The sequence below is a fragment of the Elaeis guineensis genome, chromosome 3 (assembly GCF_000442705.2).
Source record: "Elaeis guineensis isolate ETL-2024a chromosome 3, EG11, whole genome shotgun sequence".
Classification (NCBI taxonomy): domain Eukaryota; kingdom Viridiplantae; phylum Streptophyta; class Magnoliopsida; order Arecales; family Arecaceae; genus Elaeis; species Elaeis guineensis.
This window is the reverse complement of record NC_025995.2, coordinates 26,431,896-26,451,043: the sequence shown is the minus strand read 5'-3', so window position 1 is coordinate 26,451,043 and position 19,148 is coordinate 26,431,896. Positions and strand designations below refer to the sequence as shown.

The following is a 19,148-nucleotide window of genomic DNA, read 5'->3' as shown; positions in this document are numbered from 1 at the left end:
TACGACACATGGTACGCCTAGGCATACCGGTCCGATACCGGTACACTATTTTTTTCAATTTTTAATTTTTTTTTGGATTTTTGAAGTTAATAATTGATAAATACAACCTCAATATAGCATTATATTGCATATTATTGACATATTTGGGTTCAATTTGGAGTTAGATTGCGGTACAAAGACTCTTGATCCAAAATTTCAAACATATATTTATTTACATTATATTTCAACTATGTCATCTTAAAACTAAAGAAAAAATATATAAAATACGTATTAAAATGTATCTAAATATTTAAGTACAAAGCGTAATAACTGATATACGAACCTTAAGATGTACTCTGCATTTAATTTCTTGTCGAGTGTCTGTGACGCTCGTAGATGTCTGGATCATCAACATAGTCTGAAGGGATATCAGTCCAACCCTTTAGCCAAGCGGCATGTACTTCGAATATTCATTGTCTCATAAGGCATTCTCTCTGGATTGTAAGACATCTCAGACCTCTCGCTAAAATTTTGACTCTGAGAAGTATCCTCGAGATGATGGTACGGTTGTGGAGCCCATCCAAATATGCCAGTAGCAAAATCTGATCCGTAAGATGCTCCAGACTGCATAGGATAGTAACCACTAGAAGATGATGCCTCGGATGCACCATATGCATATGGATCATAAGGTGACTGTGGATAATAGGATCCATAATGCGAGGATGATCCAGATACATCCATGGACCCTACTCCACGTGCAAGATCGTCCGCAGTATATATATATAATTAAAATATATGCAAGTATAACAAAACACGATAGTTTAATGATAATTAAAATAATTATATATAATTTTAAAATAATTTTAATTATTATTTTAAAATTATAAATTCAAAATAAATATGTTATATGCTTAAATAATATTTTTAAATTAACTAAAATATAACATTATTTTTATATATTTTTATTTTATAATTAATTTTTTTAATTTAAATAATAAAAAATAATTTTTTAATTTCAAATATTTTAAAAAAATTTGAGATTAGATTTAAGTAGCTTGAATCATTTTAAACATGATTTCCAAACTTGATTTTTTTTTCTTAAATTTTTTTTTTAATTTTTAAATGAATAAATATATAAAAATATTTAAAATATATATAATTAATAAAAATTAATAATTTTGATGTCATCGTGTAGATCTTCTAAAGATCTATCACATATAATTAAATCATACCAAAATCATAAGATTTTGGCATGATTTTCTCTTATTTTTATTTTACCTCATTTTTATCATATTTCTAACAACAAAAATAAAAAAAATATTTATTAACAAAATAACAGATTATCTTACCTCCGGCCAAAGATCAGCCTCTTCTCAAATCACTCCCAATTTCATAAAATTTTGCCTTCTTTTCTAATTTTTTAGAGGTCTTAACGATTAAGTTGCCCACGGCCATGGGTGTTCTCTGAGAACTCTTAAAGAACACCAAAGACCTGGTGCTTTAATCCCCCATGTGAAGTGGGCCATGCCATTTCTCTCCCCCTCCCTCCCCCCAACCACGTGAAAAGGCCCCCACTTTCCCTCCTCCCCCCCTCCCCATATGAAATGGTCTCCTGGGTGGTACGGTTCGGTTCACCCCGAACCGACGGCGAACCGAGCTATACCGCCGGTTCTGGGCGGTATGGGCCCGAACCGCACCGAACCGGACAGTTCGGGGTCGTTTTCCGAAAAAAAGGCCCGAACCGGACTGGTAAGGGACCGGTCCGGCTCGGTACGCCCCGTACCGGGCGGTTCGGCCCGGTACGGCAAACCCTGATGCCCAATCTAGCTAGGATGGGTGCTGGCATGTTGCTCGACGATCATAGGTTAGGACCCGTTGACCAAGGTTGATCAAAGTCATTGAGAAGAGTTCTTTGCCGGATCTAACAATAGTAGAGAGAGAAAATCCATGTAGAGAGAAATGTTTGGAACATGAAACTAGAGAGATAGAGTAGAGAGAAGGAGAGGAGAGAGGGAAGAGAGAGAAAATCTCTCCTTTTCTTTTTCTCCGTTTTTTTCCTTTTCTTCTTTTCTTTTCCCTCTTTCTTTGGTTCCACGGTGAAATAGGGGATTACTTCCTCCTTTTTACTTTTCTTTTTGAAGATAGGGGAGACTTCCTGCCAGCAGAGGTGGTGATGGCATAGCTTGGTATTCCTAACCAGTGATTGGCAGCAATAAATGGCGTCAGGAAAAGGAAGAAAATAGGGGAACAGAGCACCACTATTTCAATTACATCTGGTGATTTATCTGCCAAAAATCGAGCTATGGTGGCTGAAGAAGATGGCAAACCAAATTAATTTAAAGATTGAAGGGTCTTATCTGGGTTCCAACAATGCTAGGGCTGTGATTCTAGCGAACATGGTAATGGGCTCTGCAAAGAAGAAGAAAAAGAGGAGAGAAGGGCATTTTGCCATGACCTCGCGAGCTTGGGTTGAGATGGAAGGGGAAGGTGGGCTGGCTCTTTAAACAGAATGGAGGGAGGTCGATTCCCACTCGGTGTCAGCTTCGCTCCATAGCAATTGGGAGGGAGGAGACTCCCATAATGGGAGTCTTTTGTGTTTCTTTGGTTGTGCTTTAAAAATCATGTGGCTCTCTTGTTGGGCTCTTTTCCTAGTAGTTGGGCCGGTCAAGTAGACCAGGCCCAGTTCAATATCAGGCCTGGGTATTACATCCTGAGATCCTGGAACATTTTTTTCTCTTCTTTTTACTGTTAGTAGTCATTTTGGTCCTTCCCGATACGATGTACCTGGGACCAAACCGGATAGGCATTCACACTAGGACCTTGATCCTTGCCACACACTAAATACTAAATTGTTGGTAAAAGATTTAATAGTTGAAAAGTGATGATGGGCAGCGAATAGATAATCCAAACCACTGGACTTGAGCTTTGCACAAGAACTGCCTAGCAATCAGAGATCATATTTTCTGGTGGTCAGTAAACTAAGCATCAGGTGGGTGCACATATGGACATTTTAATATCATGATGCTAAGTTTTTGTATGATCTGATCTTCCAAACCTATTGAATTCAGATCTATCCATGTCTTAATGTGTGCATCATGATCAATGAAGTAGATTTTCAGTTTTTGTTCCCCTATCTATACTTTAGCACATTAGTACAATCAATACTGTTCATTTTTGAACCCACTTGATACATAGGTTAGATCAAAAATATATGATTTTTGGTTCCTGGGCATTTTTGGTGGTCTAGATCAAAATCAACTATTTGGATTTTTAATTTGAATGGCTAGCATTGATTTTACAATTGTTGAATCTTTGTTAAAGATTTAAAGTCAGTGTGTAATATAACTTTGTGCATAGATTCATAAAAAGATATGTTTCTGTACACAAGCATTTTAGGCCTTGAAGGTCACATCCAAGTTTTACATTGTATTTTTCATTCATCATAAATAAGTTTTTCAGCAGGTGCAAAGTCCTTTTTTACTTAATGTGTATTATAACCACACCGTGCATACTTATATACCATGCTGTTTTCTACATCTTTTATTTGGACTTGCACAAGATGAATCAGACTTCATGGTTGCAATTTCCTCAAGTAAAATGAATTAGGTTGTTTATTATTTTTTTGATTTTTAATATTTGCTGCTTTTCATTTGAGCTAATATGATTGAGCTTTTGCTTTCCAATGTCAGCCGTGCATCAGATTTTGGTTTGATGAAAATAGACAACAAAGGAAGGGTCATCTCGTTCAGTGAAAAGCCAAGAGGAGAAGTTTTGAAAGCAATGGTAAACTTTATTAATTTTTTGATTCATTTTCTTTGTTATGCTTTTCTATCTACTCCACAAGAGTGTCAGCCTATGATAATGCCTTAACCAACAGCATTGGTGGCTGGATACCTGAATTCCTTTTCTTGATACCATCATGTCGCTGGACTAGTGATGGAGCTAAATTGCAGTGAGATGTGTTAATATTGATCACAACTAATTTTCATCTATTTTATTACAGGAAGTGGACACTGCTGTATTGGGGTTGTCAAGAGTAGAGGCAGAAAAAAAACCATATATTGCTTCTATGGGAGTGTACATATTCAAGAAGGAGATACTTTTAAATCTTCTAAGGTATGATGTATAGTTTGAAATAAGTATTTTTCTAGGGAGGGGGGAATTTTCTTTAAGCTTTTTTGTTGAGATCCTAACACAAGCATATGCCTGGATGCCTGAATCTTCATGATGGCATTGAGGCGTAAAAATGACTTTAACAGTAAATTTTTTACACTTACTATATTTAAAAAAATATAAGATATTGTGATTCTCTTACATGAATGTGCCATTGGAGTGCCATGCAATTGTTGAGTACCTAAGGGGATTTTTAAAAAAACAAAGAAAAGAAGGTAACAGAGTAGGGCTACAATGCAAGGAGAGAATAGGCTGGGAGCCTAAAACAAATGTAATGGTATAAGAATGAGAATTTTAATGTCTGGTAACAGAGTCAGGGAAGGGATTTTCGGGGCTTCTGATGTAAATAGCATATTCTAGTCTTATTTTTCCTCTTTCTCCACTATGACGCATCTTCATTTCCACATTCCCTGTTTCTATTCTGTCTAAAGTGCTGAAGCTTCCCTCTTTTCGTTGCTGAAACCCTAACCCTCTCACAACATTGCCTGACCCTAGATAAACTGTTGCTGTTGCATCCACTTGAATCTGGTGGCAGCCAGCCTTCTACCTGGCAGCCTGCTTGCTACCAGATCTGCATATCCAAAACCTGGGCACCCAGTACTCCAGGTCTGGTTGCATTGTTTCTCATCCTTTAGAAGCATCTTTGTCCACCTTTGATCCCTTATCCAGCTGCAATTCAGATTGGCCACCATCTTCAATTCTAAACACATTCAAACCCTGAGTTTTAGGCTACTGCTGTTTCCTTGCTGCAGCAGCAACATCCCGCTTGTCTCCTATCCTCTGGTTCACCACAAATGAGATTGTGCCATGTTTCTAAACATCACTGATTGTGGAAAAACTTGCTTGCTGCATGGCTCATTGGCATGAATGTTGCTTTGCCACTTCTTGGTGCCTCCAAGTTTCTAACAGACACCATTACTTAGGTAACATTCTGGGCCTTGATTTTTTAGGGGTTCTAGACATAGACTATTAGTTTAAATTGCTGCAATAATTACATTTGATCTCGGAATTGCATGTTGTATCCATCTTATTAAGCTTTATTTTCTTTAGATTAGATCATCAAATCATTTGTTACTTGTCATATTTACTTGTGTCATTAATTTTAGCACTGGATAGATTTTTTCATGATTAGTTTAGCTTCAGATTTTCTCGAATTGCTTGTCATCACATCTTAGAAAAGTATTTGAAGCCTTCCTTTAAGTTGTCCTTCATCACACATGAAAACTAAAAACCACATACTTTGGAGATCAAGAATGTTTTTATGTTAAAATGGATGACAATGCAAATTTTTAGTCCAATTCTGAACCATTATTAAATATAATGAAACATATTAAAACATATACAAATTGAAATTCAATTTGTTTGGGTCCTTTTTTGTAGATCCTATCAGAACATTGAATCAAGCCATTGCTCTTAAAGCTATATATACTTCGACCAGTTGATCCATAGGTAAATGAGCTGGAAAACACTTGATTTATGGTTACTTTGGAATTTTATATAAATAATTATTGCACAGAGATACATAGGTATGCCTGCAAATGCGTTTGCTTGGTATTTTTGAAATCGTATGTATTTTGCATATCCTTATCTAATCTTAATTAATGCTTACATTGTTGGGTCATTCATGTATCTTGTCAAAGTAAAAGCAATTAAAGCATTGCAATGTAGGAGCCTTAAATATTATGCATCATTGTTAGGTCAGATGGCGGTTTCCTACTGCAAATGACTTTGGTTCTGAAATAATTCCTGCTTCTGCAAATGAGTTCTTCATCAAGGTATGTATTAAAGATTTTATAAGTTGGTTTAGATCCTGTACAAAACATTGAATTGTTTGGTCATATTCATATGATTGAATTTCCCTAAAATCTTCTGAATTTTTAAACTAATTCCTTAATTTATGAATTTTCTCGTTAATCACTAAATATATAATCTATGGCATGTAGGACATTGGATCTAGTTGATGGTCATTAGAAGAGCATGTTAGACCTACACATTCATGTAGGAAAGGAAGCCTACACATAAAGGAACAACAAGCACCACATTCACATTGTAATTGATTAGAAACCCCACCCACCTGGCTTGGTTAATTAACCACCCTGCCAAATGCAGCGCCTAGCTTGATTTGATTAAATGCCCCCTTCCCTTGCTCGGCTCAGTAAAAAGCCTCCCCTACCCTCTTGGCTGATGATGTTTTGAGAACCCCTCCCCTACACCACTCGTGACTATAGCAACCCCCCACCCCCAACTTGCACTTGTGATTGCTCAGAACATGCTTCCACTCTATGCATGCCCTCTCCCCCTCTCCTGGCATTACTGGTAAGCTTCCTCCCCCATCCCTCTCTCTCTCTCTCTCTCTCTCTCTCTCTTATAGCCCTGACCTGATGACAAGGAGGGGTTTTGTGCCCTCTTTCTTGGCCTCTCATTTTCTCCCCCCTCCATCTCCCTCTCTTTCCCTTCCTCTCTGACCCTCTCTTTCCTTCTCTCTTCCCCTTGCTCTCCAGCTCTCCTTGTTTTAGTATGCCTCAAAATGGCATGGTATGAATCCATACCATACTGAATTGGTCACCAGCTAGTACGCCTTCCAATACCAGTTGGTGAACCTTGATGTCTACATTATCCATACATAATACTAATTTTTCATAATTTTATTTTTAATTATTTTTGCTTAGTCTTTAAATGTAAATTTAATATTTGGTTATACAATATGTGAAAAAGTTAATTTTAATTTAGAACAACATAAAAACCAACCGGCAGTACTCGATAATAATTTTTTCCAGCCCACTGATTTGCATTGACCACCATTTATTTTTGAAACTTATTTGAATTTCAGCTTAGGTTCAACTAGTCATAACCATACCCAAAGTTAAAGAAATTGCTATCATGATAAGATAGATAGTAGCATGTGTACCCCTCAAACATGGTACCAATTTTTAACTATATTTTATTTATTATTTTTAATCCAAAAATATAGAAGAAATACAAGCTCAATGAAAAATTAAGTTTTTTACTTGAATTCATAGATCATCCACACATCTATAGCATATCATGAAATCATGCCAAAATATAAAATTTTAGCATGATGTCTCATTTTCCTAACTTTTGCCTTAGGCATGAATAAGGAAAAAGAGAGCAAGGGGAAGGATGGAGGGAATTGTACCTGCTTTCGGTGGGATCTAGCTGCAAATTAGGAAAGAAATCTCTCTCCTCCCTCCCTTTTCCTGAGGATTTTTTTTTTTTCTTTTGGAAGAGGGGAAGGAAGAGAAGGCACAAGAGGTTTTCTTTGCCTCCTCCTCTAATAGTTGGGATAGTAAGGGGCCCAAAATACCCCAAACTGGGTAGTGAAATGGCATACCATGGTTGGGAACTTGGGGTGTTTACAAGATTAACCTGCCACATTCTGCACCTGCAGCATGTGTAGGCTTCTTTTGCATAGACTTCACTGCTAGAATGGATATTTATAGAATATTCCTAAGAGATGTGAAGTTACTAACGAATTGAAACATCTAGAAGATTTTAATTTTAACCTTAAGGTCTATTGTGGTCTTCTGCAAATCTTTCCTTTGAATTTTCTTCATTTGTATAATCAGTCTCAATTCAAGTTGCATATTAGTCCCAATAATCATATACCTATTGCATATATTTATCCCCTGATTTATTTATGGTGTGATTGCAACAAATATTCCCAAACATCTGTTTAGCAAAGCCTTCTTCATCCTTTGGAATTTGAAGATTTACAATCAAATGATTGTAAAAATTGAGTTTTAGATCCATTTAGCAGCATCAGCTCTGGTATTTTTTTTACCTTGTTATGTTGTTTTTTGATGGTCCTTGAGAGGTTACACCTAGTGCTCTCTAATGATGAAGGAGAAGAGATGGGAGGAGATGGAGGAAATGAGAGAGAGAGAGAGAGAACCTAAATTTAAAACCTATGTTTTCTCTAAGGTAAGTAAACCAATGTTCATATTTCTCACTTAGATTAGAAGATAAACAGAAGCATATTGGTCTGTTTACCACTTGGACTGAGGTAAGCAAGCTGAATGACAAATAAGTCTGGACATACAGTTCTCATCACTAGCTATACTAAGATTCTGTTCTTCATGCATTTTGAAAGTACCTTTTTCATTTCATAGTGGTCAAGTAAATCCCAGCTTTATGGAAACTGTGTGCCCAAATAGGCTTTTATGATTTATTTCAAATTTTTAACACTCTGTCACCAGAAGTTATTACTAAATGTTGCAGAGGAAAGTATATTTTTGCACTGCCACATCAGAATCACAATCTTCGGCGTACAGAAATATAATATGACAACATTTTGTTCGAAAACCGAGTTGTCCAATGGAATGTTGAAACTGTTTCATGTTCTGCAGGCATATCTTTTCAATGATTACTGGGAGGATATTGGGACTATTAAATCCTTCTTTGAAGCGAACCTTGCCCTTGCTGCACATGTAAGTCCTTTGTACATGGAAATCATTCAAATTGTATGTTTTATGGATGTTTCTTTAACAGCAGTGACCTGCCTAATTATTTCTTGTATCTGTTGATGGTAAACTTGCTTTAATGACTTAGATTGATCAAAAATTGAGTGCTAGGTGTCTTAACTTTTCAGATAAGTTTTCCTCATTGCAATTTTCATGGTATGATCACTGTGAAAGTCTCAGTAATTTTACATAGTCTGAAAGATATTGGTGGTCTGATTTTCCTAGGGGTGTAACAAATACAAGAGTTGTCAAGCCTAGGCTGGATGATGTTTGGCTTCAGATTGATTTTGAGCCGGAAGTTTAAGATTATGCTCAACTTATTTTTTATTTGATCAAACCTAAGCTAGCCCAATTTTGGACTGAGCCAAACATGAGCTTATTTTGATCGGTTTATATCTTAAATCTAGACAAAACCAATTGAAATTGTATCAAGCTTAACCACAGGTCAAGCCTGATTCAAGCTCTGCACAATCTCTCTTTCTGCTTTCTCCCTCTCTCTTTGTATTTCACTAAGACGTTCGAGCTTGATCAAAGTCAGTTCAAGCTTGAATAATAGCTGATTTTCAAACTTGAGTAAAAATCTAACCTGATTTTACAATTTAAATAATCCACTAATCAAAAGATTCTAAACCTTAGTCATGAACAATAATTTCAAAAAGCAAAATGAGAAGGATTGGTGGGAGTGGAAGGTGCAGTCTTTGAGATAGAGAGCAGAGCTGACAAGTTTCAGCTTTCTAACCCTTAGTGCCCTAAACTTCAGCAGTTGGATCTATTCCAATGCTTGGATTTTATGCATGCATATGTGCATTAATCACCCACTTGAAGCCTAATCCAGCCAGGTTATCTCTGGCTTGCCTTGAAATTTGTTTCAATTCCAGAAAGCAAGTTCAAGCCTGGGTCATTTAACTTTAACTTTGACCAGTCTCCATTGGGCTTATGTTCAAGCGAAGCTTGAACCAAATTCAAGCTGCTTATATCAACTAACAGCCCCACAAACGAATATGCACTTGAGATATCCTTTCAATTATTTCTTTTCTTTCTTTTCCCCCATATACTTCTAAAGTTCCTATCAATTGTAAGTCTAAACCACTTATAACTCAATGTCCAGTTGTTTCTGATTTTAGCAAATCTAGGTTTATCTGGTTTCTTTATCTGAGAAGTATTACTATGGTGCTTTATTATAAATCTCTATTTGGATCACAAAAATTTCTGGACCTAAGATTTATACGTAGGAAGCTTTTGATATTAGAGCAAGTGAATTGCTTTGTATTAAGCATATATGTAATATTGATATTGTCCTTGTATAAACTCAATTTCATGTCCATATAGTATGGATGGGCAGCCCAGTGCATGACGTCTCACCATTATGGGGTCAGGGAGGATTTGTACACAATCTTAACCTTGCGTGCATAGAGTTGTTTCCGTATTTCAAACCCGTGACCTCCATGACACAATGGAGCAACTTACCGTCATGCCAAAGCTCACCCTCCTACATTTCTCTATGTATACATGCCAGTTTATAATTTGGAAGAGAGTTTGCTTTTATCATCTAATATTGTGGCCTTGTAGGTTCAATAGTCAAGCTCCTATGGCTTATTGTGCTTTCTAAAAACAAAATATATTTTTACATAAATTTAATATCAGTCAATATTCTCTAAGAAATAATAACTTGGGATTACCTAACTAGCTTAAATCTCCATCCACAAAGCTAGAGTTATGTTTCAACGCACTTCACATTTTTACTTATTAAAAAACAGAATAATATTTTTGGGTCATGATCATCCAAACCTATCAATTCTGAAATTTGGGAGACTTTAAATTCCAGTTCAGTAAGATTATCTGAAAGAATCAGGACACACTGATAAAAACCATCATAGACAGATGTAAACAGGTGAAAGGATCACCTAATTTTTTTTGTGTTGTGACTTTTCCACCAAGAAGGTTGCTTTATGTCATGATTATGGGTCACAGGAAAAATTCATGTATTTATGCACAATATGCTTGCTTATGTGTAACCTTTTCTATTCTAGCCTTCACTCAGATATACACAAACGCTGATGCATTTCTATATCATAATTACACTACTTGCATTATACACAGATAAACTGTTCTAATTTAGTGAATTATGCAGCCACCAAACTTCAGCTTTTATGATGCAACAAAGCCAATATATACATCACGCAGAAACTTACCACCAACAACAGTTGACAATAGTAAGGTGGGTGGTTGGTTATCTATTGAATAGAAGTTTTATTTTTGCCCCTCTGTAATTGTTGATTTCTTTGTTTTCCAAAATATTTCGTAAGGTAAGAAATATCAAAGTACCTAATATGGAAGAAAAAGAGATCTGTTTCTTGTATTGTAGAATCTCCAGACAATTACTGGCCTTGTCTGTCCCTTTTATCTTTACAGGCTTGTTTCTAGTTATAATCTTTCATTGTCATTATAAAGGATATATTTCTACAAACGAATCGCTTGTATGCATGCTTAAAAACAACTATTTGTCATCTTCCATGTAATTATGCTTTCGAAATGCTAATAGCCTAATATATGTCAATGTTCTACCAGATGTTATCTTTTGAACTCAATATTGGTAGTCAGGCTCCATGATTAAGGCTGATCTCTTTTCATGTTTCCTAGGGCAATCTTAGGCGATTGTAGATAGCCCAAGCTCCATCTTAATGGTTGGAGGCATGGCTACTCATTACCTTTGAGACAATTCTCAAACAAGACTAAGAGCCTATATATTTTGTTCGACTGCTTCCTTGGAAAGGTCAGGTGGTGGCCCTACATTTTGGTCATCAGATCAATAGGTGTGGTAGAAATGTTGGTTCTAGAATCAAATGGAATAACTGTTACCTTACAAAATTTACACCCTAGGTGAGGGTTCCAATAATTTTGAAATTAGGGAAAAAAGATTCTCTTAAATTAGATTTCAAATCTAGGAATTGATAAGTGATCAAATATGTGATGCCTTAAAAGGAGAAGACTCCTGCAGAAGATAAGCCGAAAGAAAGATGGAGACTTTTCACAAACAATCACAATTTACCTTCCAGAATCATGAAAAGAATCTAATAGAACTGTGCACAGTGATGAAGTGGACATAATCATATATATATATATATATATATATACACACCGTATATATATACATACGTATATATACACGTACGTACGTACATACACACACACACACACACACACATATAGATACATATAGATATAGATATACATATACATATACATACATATATATACATATATATACATACATACGTACGTATGTACGTGTATATATATACACACTATGTACATATATATATATATAGAGAGAGAGAGAGAGGTGAATGTTGGAAGGAAAAAGATAGAAGGAACAGAGTGAATATTGCACATCTCATAGAATGATCTTAGGCCAGGTGTCAGAAAGAGGTGTATGCTTTCAAAAATCATTAAATAAGCTAATAAGCTAACTAACAACTTCCATGACTTTTCAAATCTCAATTGGTATTTAATAAAAGAACTTGATCATTTTGAAATTACGAGCAAGGGTTGAAATTTAAATACTTAACCGGCCCCTAGATTGTTATGCTGATCTAGTCCCTCCATGGGGTGGTATTTCAAACTCCAATCATGATTCATACGCCAACTGACTATCCAGTAAGGACTTTTCTCATTGTCAATCTTAACAGTTGTTTCCTGTCTGATTGACAACAACTGAAAATCCGGTCAATCAACTATCTCGGCTGAAGATCTGATTATGTATCCATGATGGTGAGATCACTGATTGCAAACATGGTTTTTCTTTTTGTCATCATTTATGCATTTGATGTGCACATTTGGATGCAGCTGAGTTTCAATAAAGTGTTTCTGGTTGCCTATGTGTATTGTTGATAATTTTTAAGATTTGATTTATGTGAACTGTTGGATTTCTGAAAACCACTATTTTTTCTTAATATTTTTGAAATCATTCTGCTTTGCACTTACAAATGGGCTTGAGGCTTCACCCTTTAATCTTAATATGAGTATTATTCCTCTCAATTTTGCCCAAAAACTGATACATTATTATATTTATGTCTGTGTTGAACATATATTGTCAAAGATTTTTCGTTTTCTTTTTACTTTTTCTAGTAAGTTTAATAAGGTTTTATTGAGCCCCTCATTACATATATGTGGGACTTCGATTTTATCATGCAATCATCATCTGTCTGGGTTTTATTTTGGTTAAAACATATGACCTCACATAAATCTCAATTTTGGGCAGTAGACTCAACATATTTTTATACTTCTTGAGTTCATCTCTGGAGGTGAGATCATTTTCCAGTTCACATCATCAATAGTTTATTAATTTATTGATTTAGATAATGCATGCAATACCGTTGTCCAATCTGATGAGAAAGGCTTTGATTTTTGTTTTCTGAATTCTTTAACCCTGATACTAAAAGCTTTGACAAAGTTGTGCTTGTGGTCTATGTATGTTATGCTTTTAAGTAAGGAGTAGAATCCTAAGCAATCATGGCACATTAGAACATTACTGCAACCCTAATAAGTCACAAGACAGTGATGATGACAAATTAACTTACATATGAAATATCACCTTTTTTGCCTGTAATGGGATCTCCAACATATTGCTAGTTAAACAGTAAAGATCTTCCATCTATTCCATCAGATACTTCATATTCTTCATATCGAACATGTCACCTTTACTTTATCTTGACATGCTTTCCAGATTGTTGATTCAATTGTTTCCCATGGAAGTTTCTTGGACAACTGCTTGATAGAGCACAGTGTTGTTGGAATTCGATCTCGAATAAACTGCAATGTGCATTTAAAGGTTAGTTTTTTAATGCCTAATCACAGCTTATGGGGAATCAGTCTTTACCTGTAAACATTACATTTAAACTTGTCATAGATATTACTGTTATGTTTGAACTACATCTGCAGGACACAGTTATGCTTGGTGCTGACTATTATGAAACAGATGCTGAAATAGCATCATTGCTAGCTGAAGGAAGGGTGCCTATTGGAATTGGAGAAAACACAAAAATAAGGTATTTTCTTTTGTTCCTTAGACTATTAAAGTTTTCTAGTTCGTTATATGTTATGTTAATATATGCATCTTTCAGGGAATGCATCATTGACAAGAATGCAAGAATTGGAAAGAATGTGATAATTTCAAACTCAGATGTAAGATTTCCTTTTATCTGCTATACTTGTTATGAAAAAAAATATGGTAAATATATGCATTAGAAAAATTGTTTTGGATTATAAACATAGCTACCAAAATTTATATCTTGTACAAAGCAACTCATCAAATAGATGAGACTAGGTTGTGTTGCCTCCTTTCCAAGATTTCGTTTATGTTAGCATTTCCTGACCTCATTCTGTTACAATATGCTAAATTTGGAGAATTGTATCTTATATATTTTTATATATATCTGTTTCGTCCCAAGAGTGCAATTAATTGCACAAAAGCATTGTTCCTATAATTTGTAGCAGTTATTTCTTGCTAGGAAGTAACTTCTATGATCCAGATATCTCTTTCAGCTACTGGAAAAGCCTCTTCGGTCCACTTAAGGAAAAATAATATGCATAACCACCCCATATACGAGCACTTCAGTAACAAGTGGTATCCTACATATAAGTATAGATACATCTAGAGCTGAGCATATAACCAAAATCCGAAGAAACCCACCCAATCTGACCCAATAAATATTGGTTTCGGTCGGTTGAAAGATATGAATCGAATGGAATCGGTTTAGGATTTGTAAAAAATCGATTATTTACAGTCGGATTTGGTTCTTACACTTTTAACCCGTATGAAACTAAACCCGACCGATGTAGTATTTCACAAACTCACTTTCATTTCGGGATGGTGTCGTTTAGACTTCAATACTTCATTCTAAAAAATACTCCGTCACTTATTTGGATTCATGGGAATATTAATGTTGAATTGTTGATGGAAACAAATCAATTTGAGACAATTCTGAAGTGAAAGCTTTTAGATGTAGTTGCTTTCAGATGAGTAAATCTTCTCTTTCTCTATTTTATTCTGTACAGGTTAAAAAATGAGCTCAAAATTTGTAAGTTATAAGGTTTAGACCTCTTTTGCATTAAATTGACAAAAAAAAAGAGCAAATAAGCTTAAGTAGGCCAATATTGGATTTAAAATTAACATTGGGTCTACATTGAAGTTCAAACCGACACAACCCATCCAAATCCGCTACAAACCATTCATTTCAGTTTCAAACGGTTTATACATTTTAAATGATCGGTAGCAGGTTGAATTTTCTTCAATCTGATTGGGTTCGGTCGGATGAAATTTTTTTTTTAACCCGATCGAACCCAACCCATGCTCAGCCTTAGATACATCCACACTAAAACAAGCTAAAAAATGTTCATGGTGCGGTTCATTTTTGACAATTAGGCCATGAACAGGTGGTTTTCTCTAAGCACCGTTATTTACTTTGCTTAATCTTACAATTAGGAAGCCCCATTTAGATATCCAGGAAGGGTTGTTTATAGACCCTCTTGTTTTTTTCAAAATGCTAGATGCCTTGAGGTGTTTCATTCATATCAATGTAGTGGCATATATGGTTTTCAATGAAGGTGGAGGCTCTTATGCAAGAAAAATTTAAATATATTTTTTGTCTTTTTTCGGCAAATTAAAGATGCCTTAACCTGTTGTATATTTAGTACTTCAAGAAATGCACCTGGAATTTAAATTCCACCCAAGAATAAAATTTCTGTAATAATTTATATCATAACTGCCACTAATTTTGAATTGCACATTTTTATGTGTGTGTGTGTGCACGCATGCGCGCCCTCTTCCGTAAACAGACCCTTGTTTGCAAGGTTGACCTAAGATCTCAATACAAAATCTTCCATTTTTGTACATTTTTCCCACTCCTATACAATCTCTTTTAGACCCATGTTTCTCTTGCAATTTTTCCAAATGGATGTGATTTTCCAGCAAGATGGTTGACAGAAAACACGGTAACTGTTTGACAATGCATACATTTGACACCCACATTTCTAACTTACCATGTCTGTTGTTTATATATTTGTTAACATAGGATCATATTACGAAAGCCTGATAGATCATTTTGGAATCCACTTTTTTAATCATGTTCTAGATTCTAAATCATCTTGATGCATCAAATTGTTATAAAAAGGACAATTTTCTTAGAGAAAATATAATTATCTAATTGCAATGTGATTATCATCAAATGATTTAGAGTTCAATTTTTATTGCTTAAAAGGTACTTTCATGCCTTATAGCATTGTGACCACTAGATGCATAATTAAGGAGCCTGTACACATCTGATGTTAAGTTTTGATAATTTCAAATGTGATAGCTCATGACTCAAAAAGTCTTTCTATTTTTTTTTTTAATAAAGCATGAAAAAAATAATTATTTTTCACAAGATATGTTGTCTCAGTATTGAGCTCCATACTAGTGCTATCTTGTCATTATGTCGGTATGCCTCATATGCTGTGAGTTCAGCATACCAAGTGTCGGCACACCTCTTGTACCATATATCAATACCAAACCAGCATGGTATGGTATGGTTCATATTGTCTGTGGTATGGCATATCTTGGTTTTTCAATTCAAATGACTCATCATATTTACATGCAATTTATACTAGTACTTTTTTTGTTAAAATACTAGTGGAATTTTAGGTGCTATATGAATTTTATGTATATGTGCTTGTTTAGGTTGCTATTTTCATATATCAATTGTACTTTTTGGATCAATATTCTTAATTCATCTATTCAATTCCTCAATTGGTGGTTGCAGAGGGTGCAAGAAGCAGATAGATCTTCTGAAGGCTTCTATATCCGATCTGGCATCACCATCATACTAAAGAACTCAACGATTGGTGATGGATTTGTCATATAATGCTCAAATTTTCCTCTTTTTGGTCAACAAAGAAGTTTAGTACGGAAATGGTGGAAACCACCATAGATATTGCATATAGTAATCCAATATCAGCATGTACATCATTAATGAGTATACTGCTATATTGTGTGAATATTCTCCATATCCATTATTTTAGGGACTTCTACTATCCAAATGACCGTGCTTCATACTTTCCTTTCTTCTATATCTAAATAACATTTTATATCAAATGTATTGGACTAATCATAAGAATTTCAAGCCAGGGCAGCTTTTAGCCTATGCTATCATTCAATTTGTGGTTCCGACTCCTGTTCATTACAATGGGAATTATTCTTTGTTAAATTTGATGCGATACTTGATATATGACACATTATATACTTTACTCGTGGACAAGATTGGAATATGAACCCTTCGATCAATATACTAAGAGTTGAATAGCACTATAATGAATTATATGCCGTAAGATAATGTATTAAACTTTTCTTTCCATATTTTTTGGATTTTAGCAAATTTTGCATATAATTAAATTTACAAAAATCTTAAGATTTGAGAAAAATCTTTAACATTAGAAAAGTTAAAACTAATGGATTAGATAATATTGTTCAAATCTATTTCTATATCTGAATTTATTGGGAGATGGATACAAACTTTCGCATCTGCTGATATCTGCATCAATATTGTCTCCTTGAAAGAAAACGGTTGAGTGTAGATACACCAATAATCAAATATTAAAATTTGTTTGCCAACATTGTTAATCTCGTATGACTCCCATAAACTTCAAATGAAAATAAGCAACAAATTATGATGGTTTTATTTCAATTTATCTTACATATCTTTGATTTTGTGGCCCATAAATTTTAGCTACCTGATTCATACCTTTATTTATATTTATATCATCAATATCTACATGGGACCTTCATTTGTTTAAAATGAATGTGGATATAAATTTTAGCATTCAAATTTTTTTTTTTGGTACAAGTGGGGTCAAACTGGCATAGATGACAAAAGGAAACCAAAGAGAATGAAACAACACGGAGAGGAAGAAACAGAAACATTAAACTCAAGATCGAGGAAACCCAACACCAGCCGAATCAGCCAAGATAAGGTGTTGGATGTTGCTTGGGAGATCAGAGAGTCTAGGAATCAGTATTTGTACGAGTACCCGCCAACAGATCAGTTGGTTGATTCGTCTATTTAAATGCAGGGGAAATTGAGCCTTGCTGAATTATAGGGAAACTTGTTATGTTAGGAAGCTATCCGATGGACAGCAACATATTCAATGGACGATTGTCTTCAAATCTACTTCAGGCTAAATTCTTGTGCAATGAAAACAGTCAACATCCATAACAATCTCTTCCTAAGTTGCTTTGAGCTCAACTTGTGGGATAGAGGATGTGTGAAATTTCCTTGCCTACAAAAAGAATCAAGCCAGCATGGTTTCTGATGGTAAAGCCAGCTCTGGCATTTTTATTTATCCCGGAGGCATTAAGGGGGTGTTTGGTTGAGGGGAGCGGGAGTTCGAAATCGGAATGGGCGACTCCCATTCTAATCGTTTGATTGGGGAGAGTTTCATTCCGATTCTGATTTCAGGATGAAATGGAAATGACTCAATCTATATAGAACTCAATCCCTATTTTTTTTTATGGATTCAAATTTTCATTCCAATTTCGATTCCAATTTTCATTCCGATCATGAATCAAATGCTTTGGAGGATTTGGTCATTCCGATTCCGATTTCAAACTATTTTAATTTCCATTCTCGTTCTAATTTTGGTTACAAACTAAACACCCCCTAAAGTTTACCTTAACTATACCATAGGGAGGGGCATCCAAGAGACCAATAGAGAATGAGCAGTGGATGAGCTCACCGGACTATTGGCACCCCATTCCTGCATAGAAATTGTTTTGGCATCGTTTGAACTCTCTAAAACCTCGTTTGCAAGAGAAAAATGCTTAAGCATATATCTGCTACAGACTGTCGTTTCTCTTGAAACACTCGATGGTTCTAAGCATTCCATGTGCTCCATCCACTATAAGCGATGGTAGTTTTGGTTTGTTCAAGAAAAAATGAATCAGCACCCAAATGGATGAGTTGTTGAATAGATTTGATGTCATGGATGTTGTTGCTTGATGCTAAGTAAGTTTTCCACACCTTATTTACGAAAAACAGTTGATCAAACGGTGATCGTTATCTTCTATCGTGGTCCCGCACAGATAGTAATAAGCGTTTGCAAGATGAAGCCCTCTTCTTCTAGAACTCCTTTAAATGGCAGCCTTCCCCAACAGACTTTCCGCCAAAAAAGCGTGACTATGGGAGCAGCTGTCATCTTTCAAATCCAACTGTGTCCAAGCTGTGCTCTTCAAATTTCTGTTGAATATCTGTATCTATGACTATGTTTGCCAAAGAAGAATGGATGAGGCTATGGATATACTATGTCTGATCCATTTTCAGTCCTAAATCCAAAAATCTACGGTCTATAAAAAATTTAGAAAATTATCTTTTTATTTTTAAAAAATTTGAACTATCAAATAGGGGATACTTTCTTATGTATATGTTACATCTTGAGTAATTAAAATAAATAATAAAAATAAAGAGAAGAGGCGATATACTTTAT

The 19,148-nt window shown here is 35.1% G+C and overlaps 1 protein-coding gene across 2 annotated transcripts in view; it reads left to right on the top strand.

Moving 5' to 3' along the window:
- Positions 1-16,881, top strand: part of LOC105034020 (glucose-1-phosphate adenylyltransferase large subunit 3, chloroplastic/amyloplastic) — a 147,045-nt gene extending 130,164 nt beyond the window's left edge. For both annotated transcript variants that reach the window (XM_073253742.1, XM_073253743.1), the window contains 9 exons: positions 3,669-3,762; positions 3,983-4,095; positions 5,855-5,927; positions 8,520-8,600; positions 10,765-10,851; positions 13,360-13,464; positions 13,575-13,681; positions 13,757-13,817; positions 16,433-16,881. In XM_073253742.1, coding sequence (XP_073109843.1) covers positions 3,669-3,762; positions 3,983-4,095; positions 5,855-5,927; positions 8,520-8,600; positions 10,765-10,851; positions 13,360-13,464; positions 13,575-13,681; positions 13,757-13,817; positions 16,433-16,534 — 823 coding nt within the window. In that variant the 3' untranslated portion in view covers positions 16,535-16,881. The remainder of the gene's footprint in view (positions 1-3,668; positions 3,763-3,982; positions 4,096-5,854; positions 5,928-8,519; positions 8,601-10,764; positions 10,852-13,359; positions 13,465-13,574; positions 13,682-13,756; positions 13,818-16,432) is intronic.
- Positions 16,882-19,148: the final 2,267 nt, after the last annotated feature.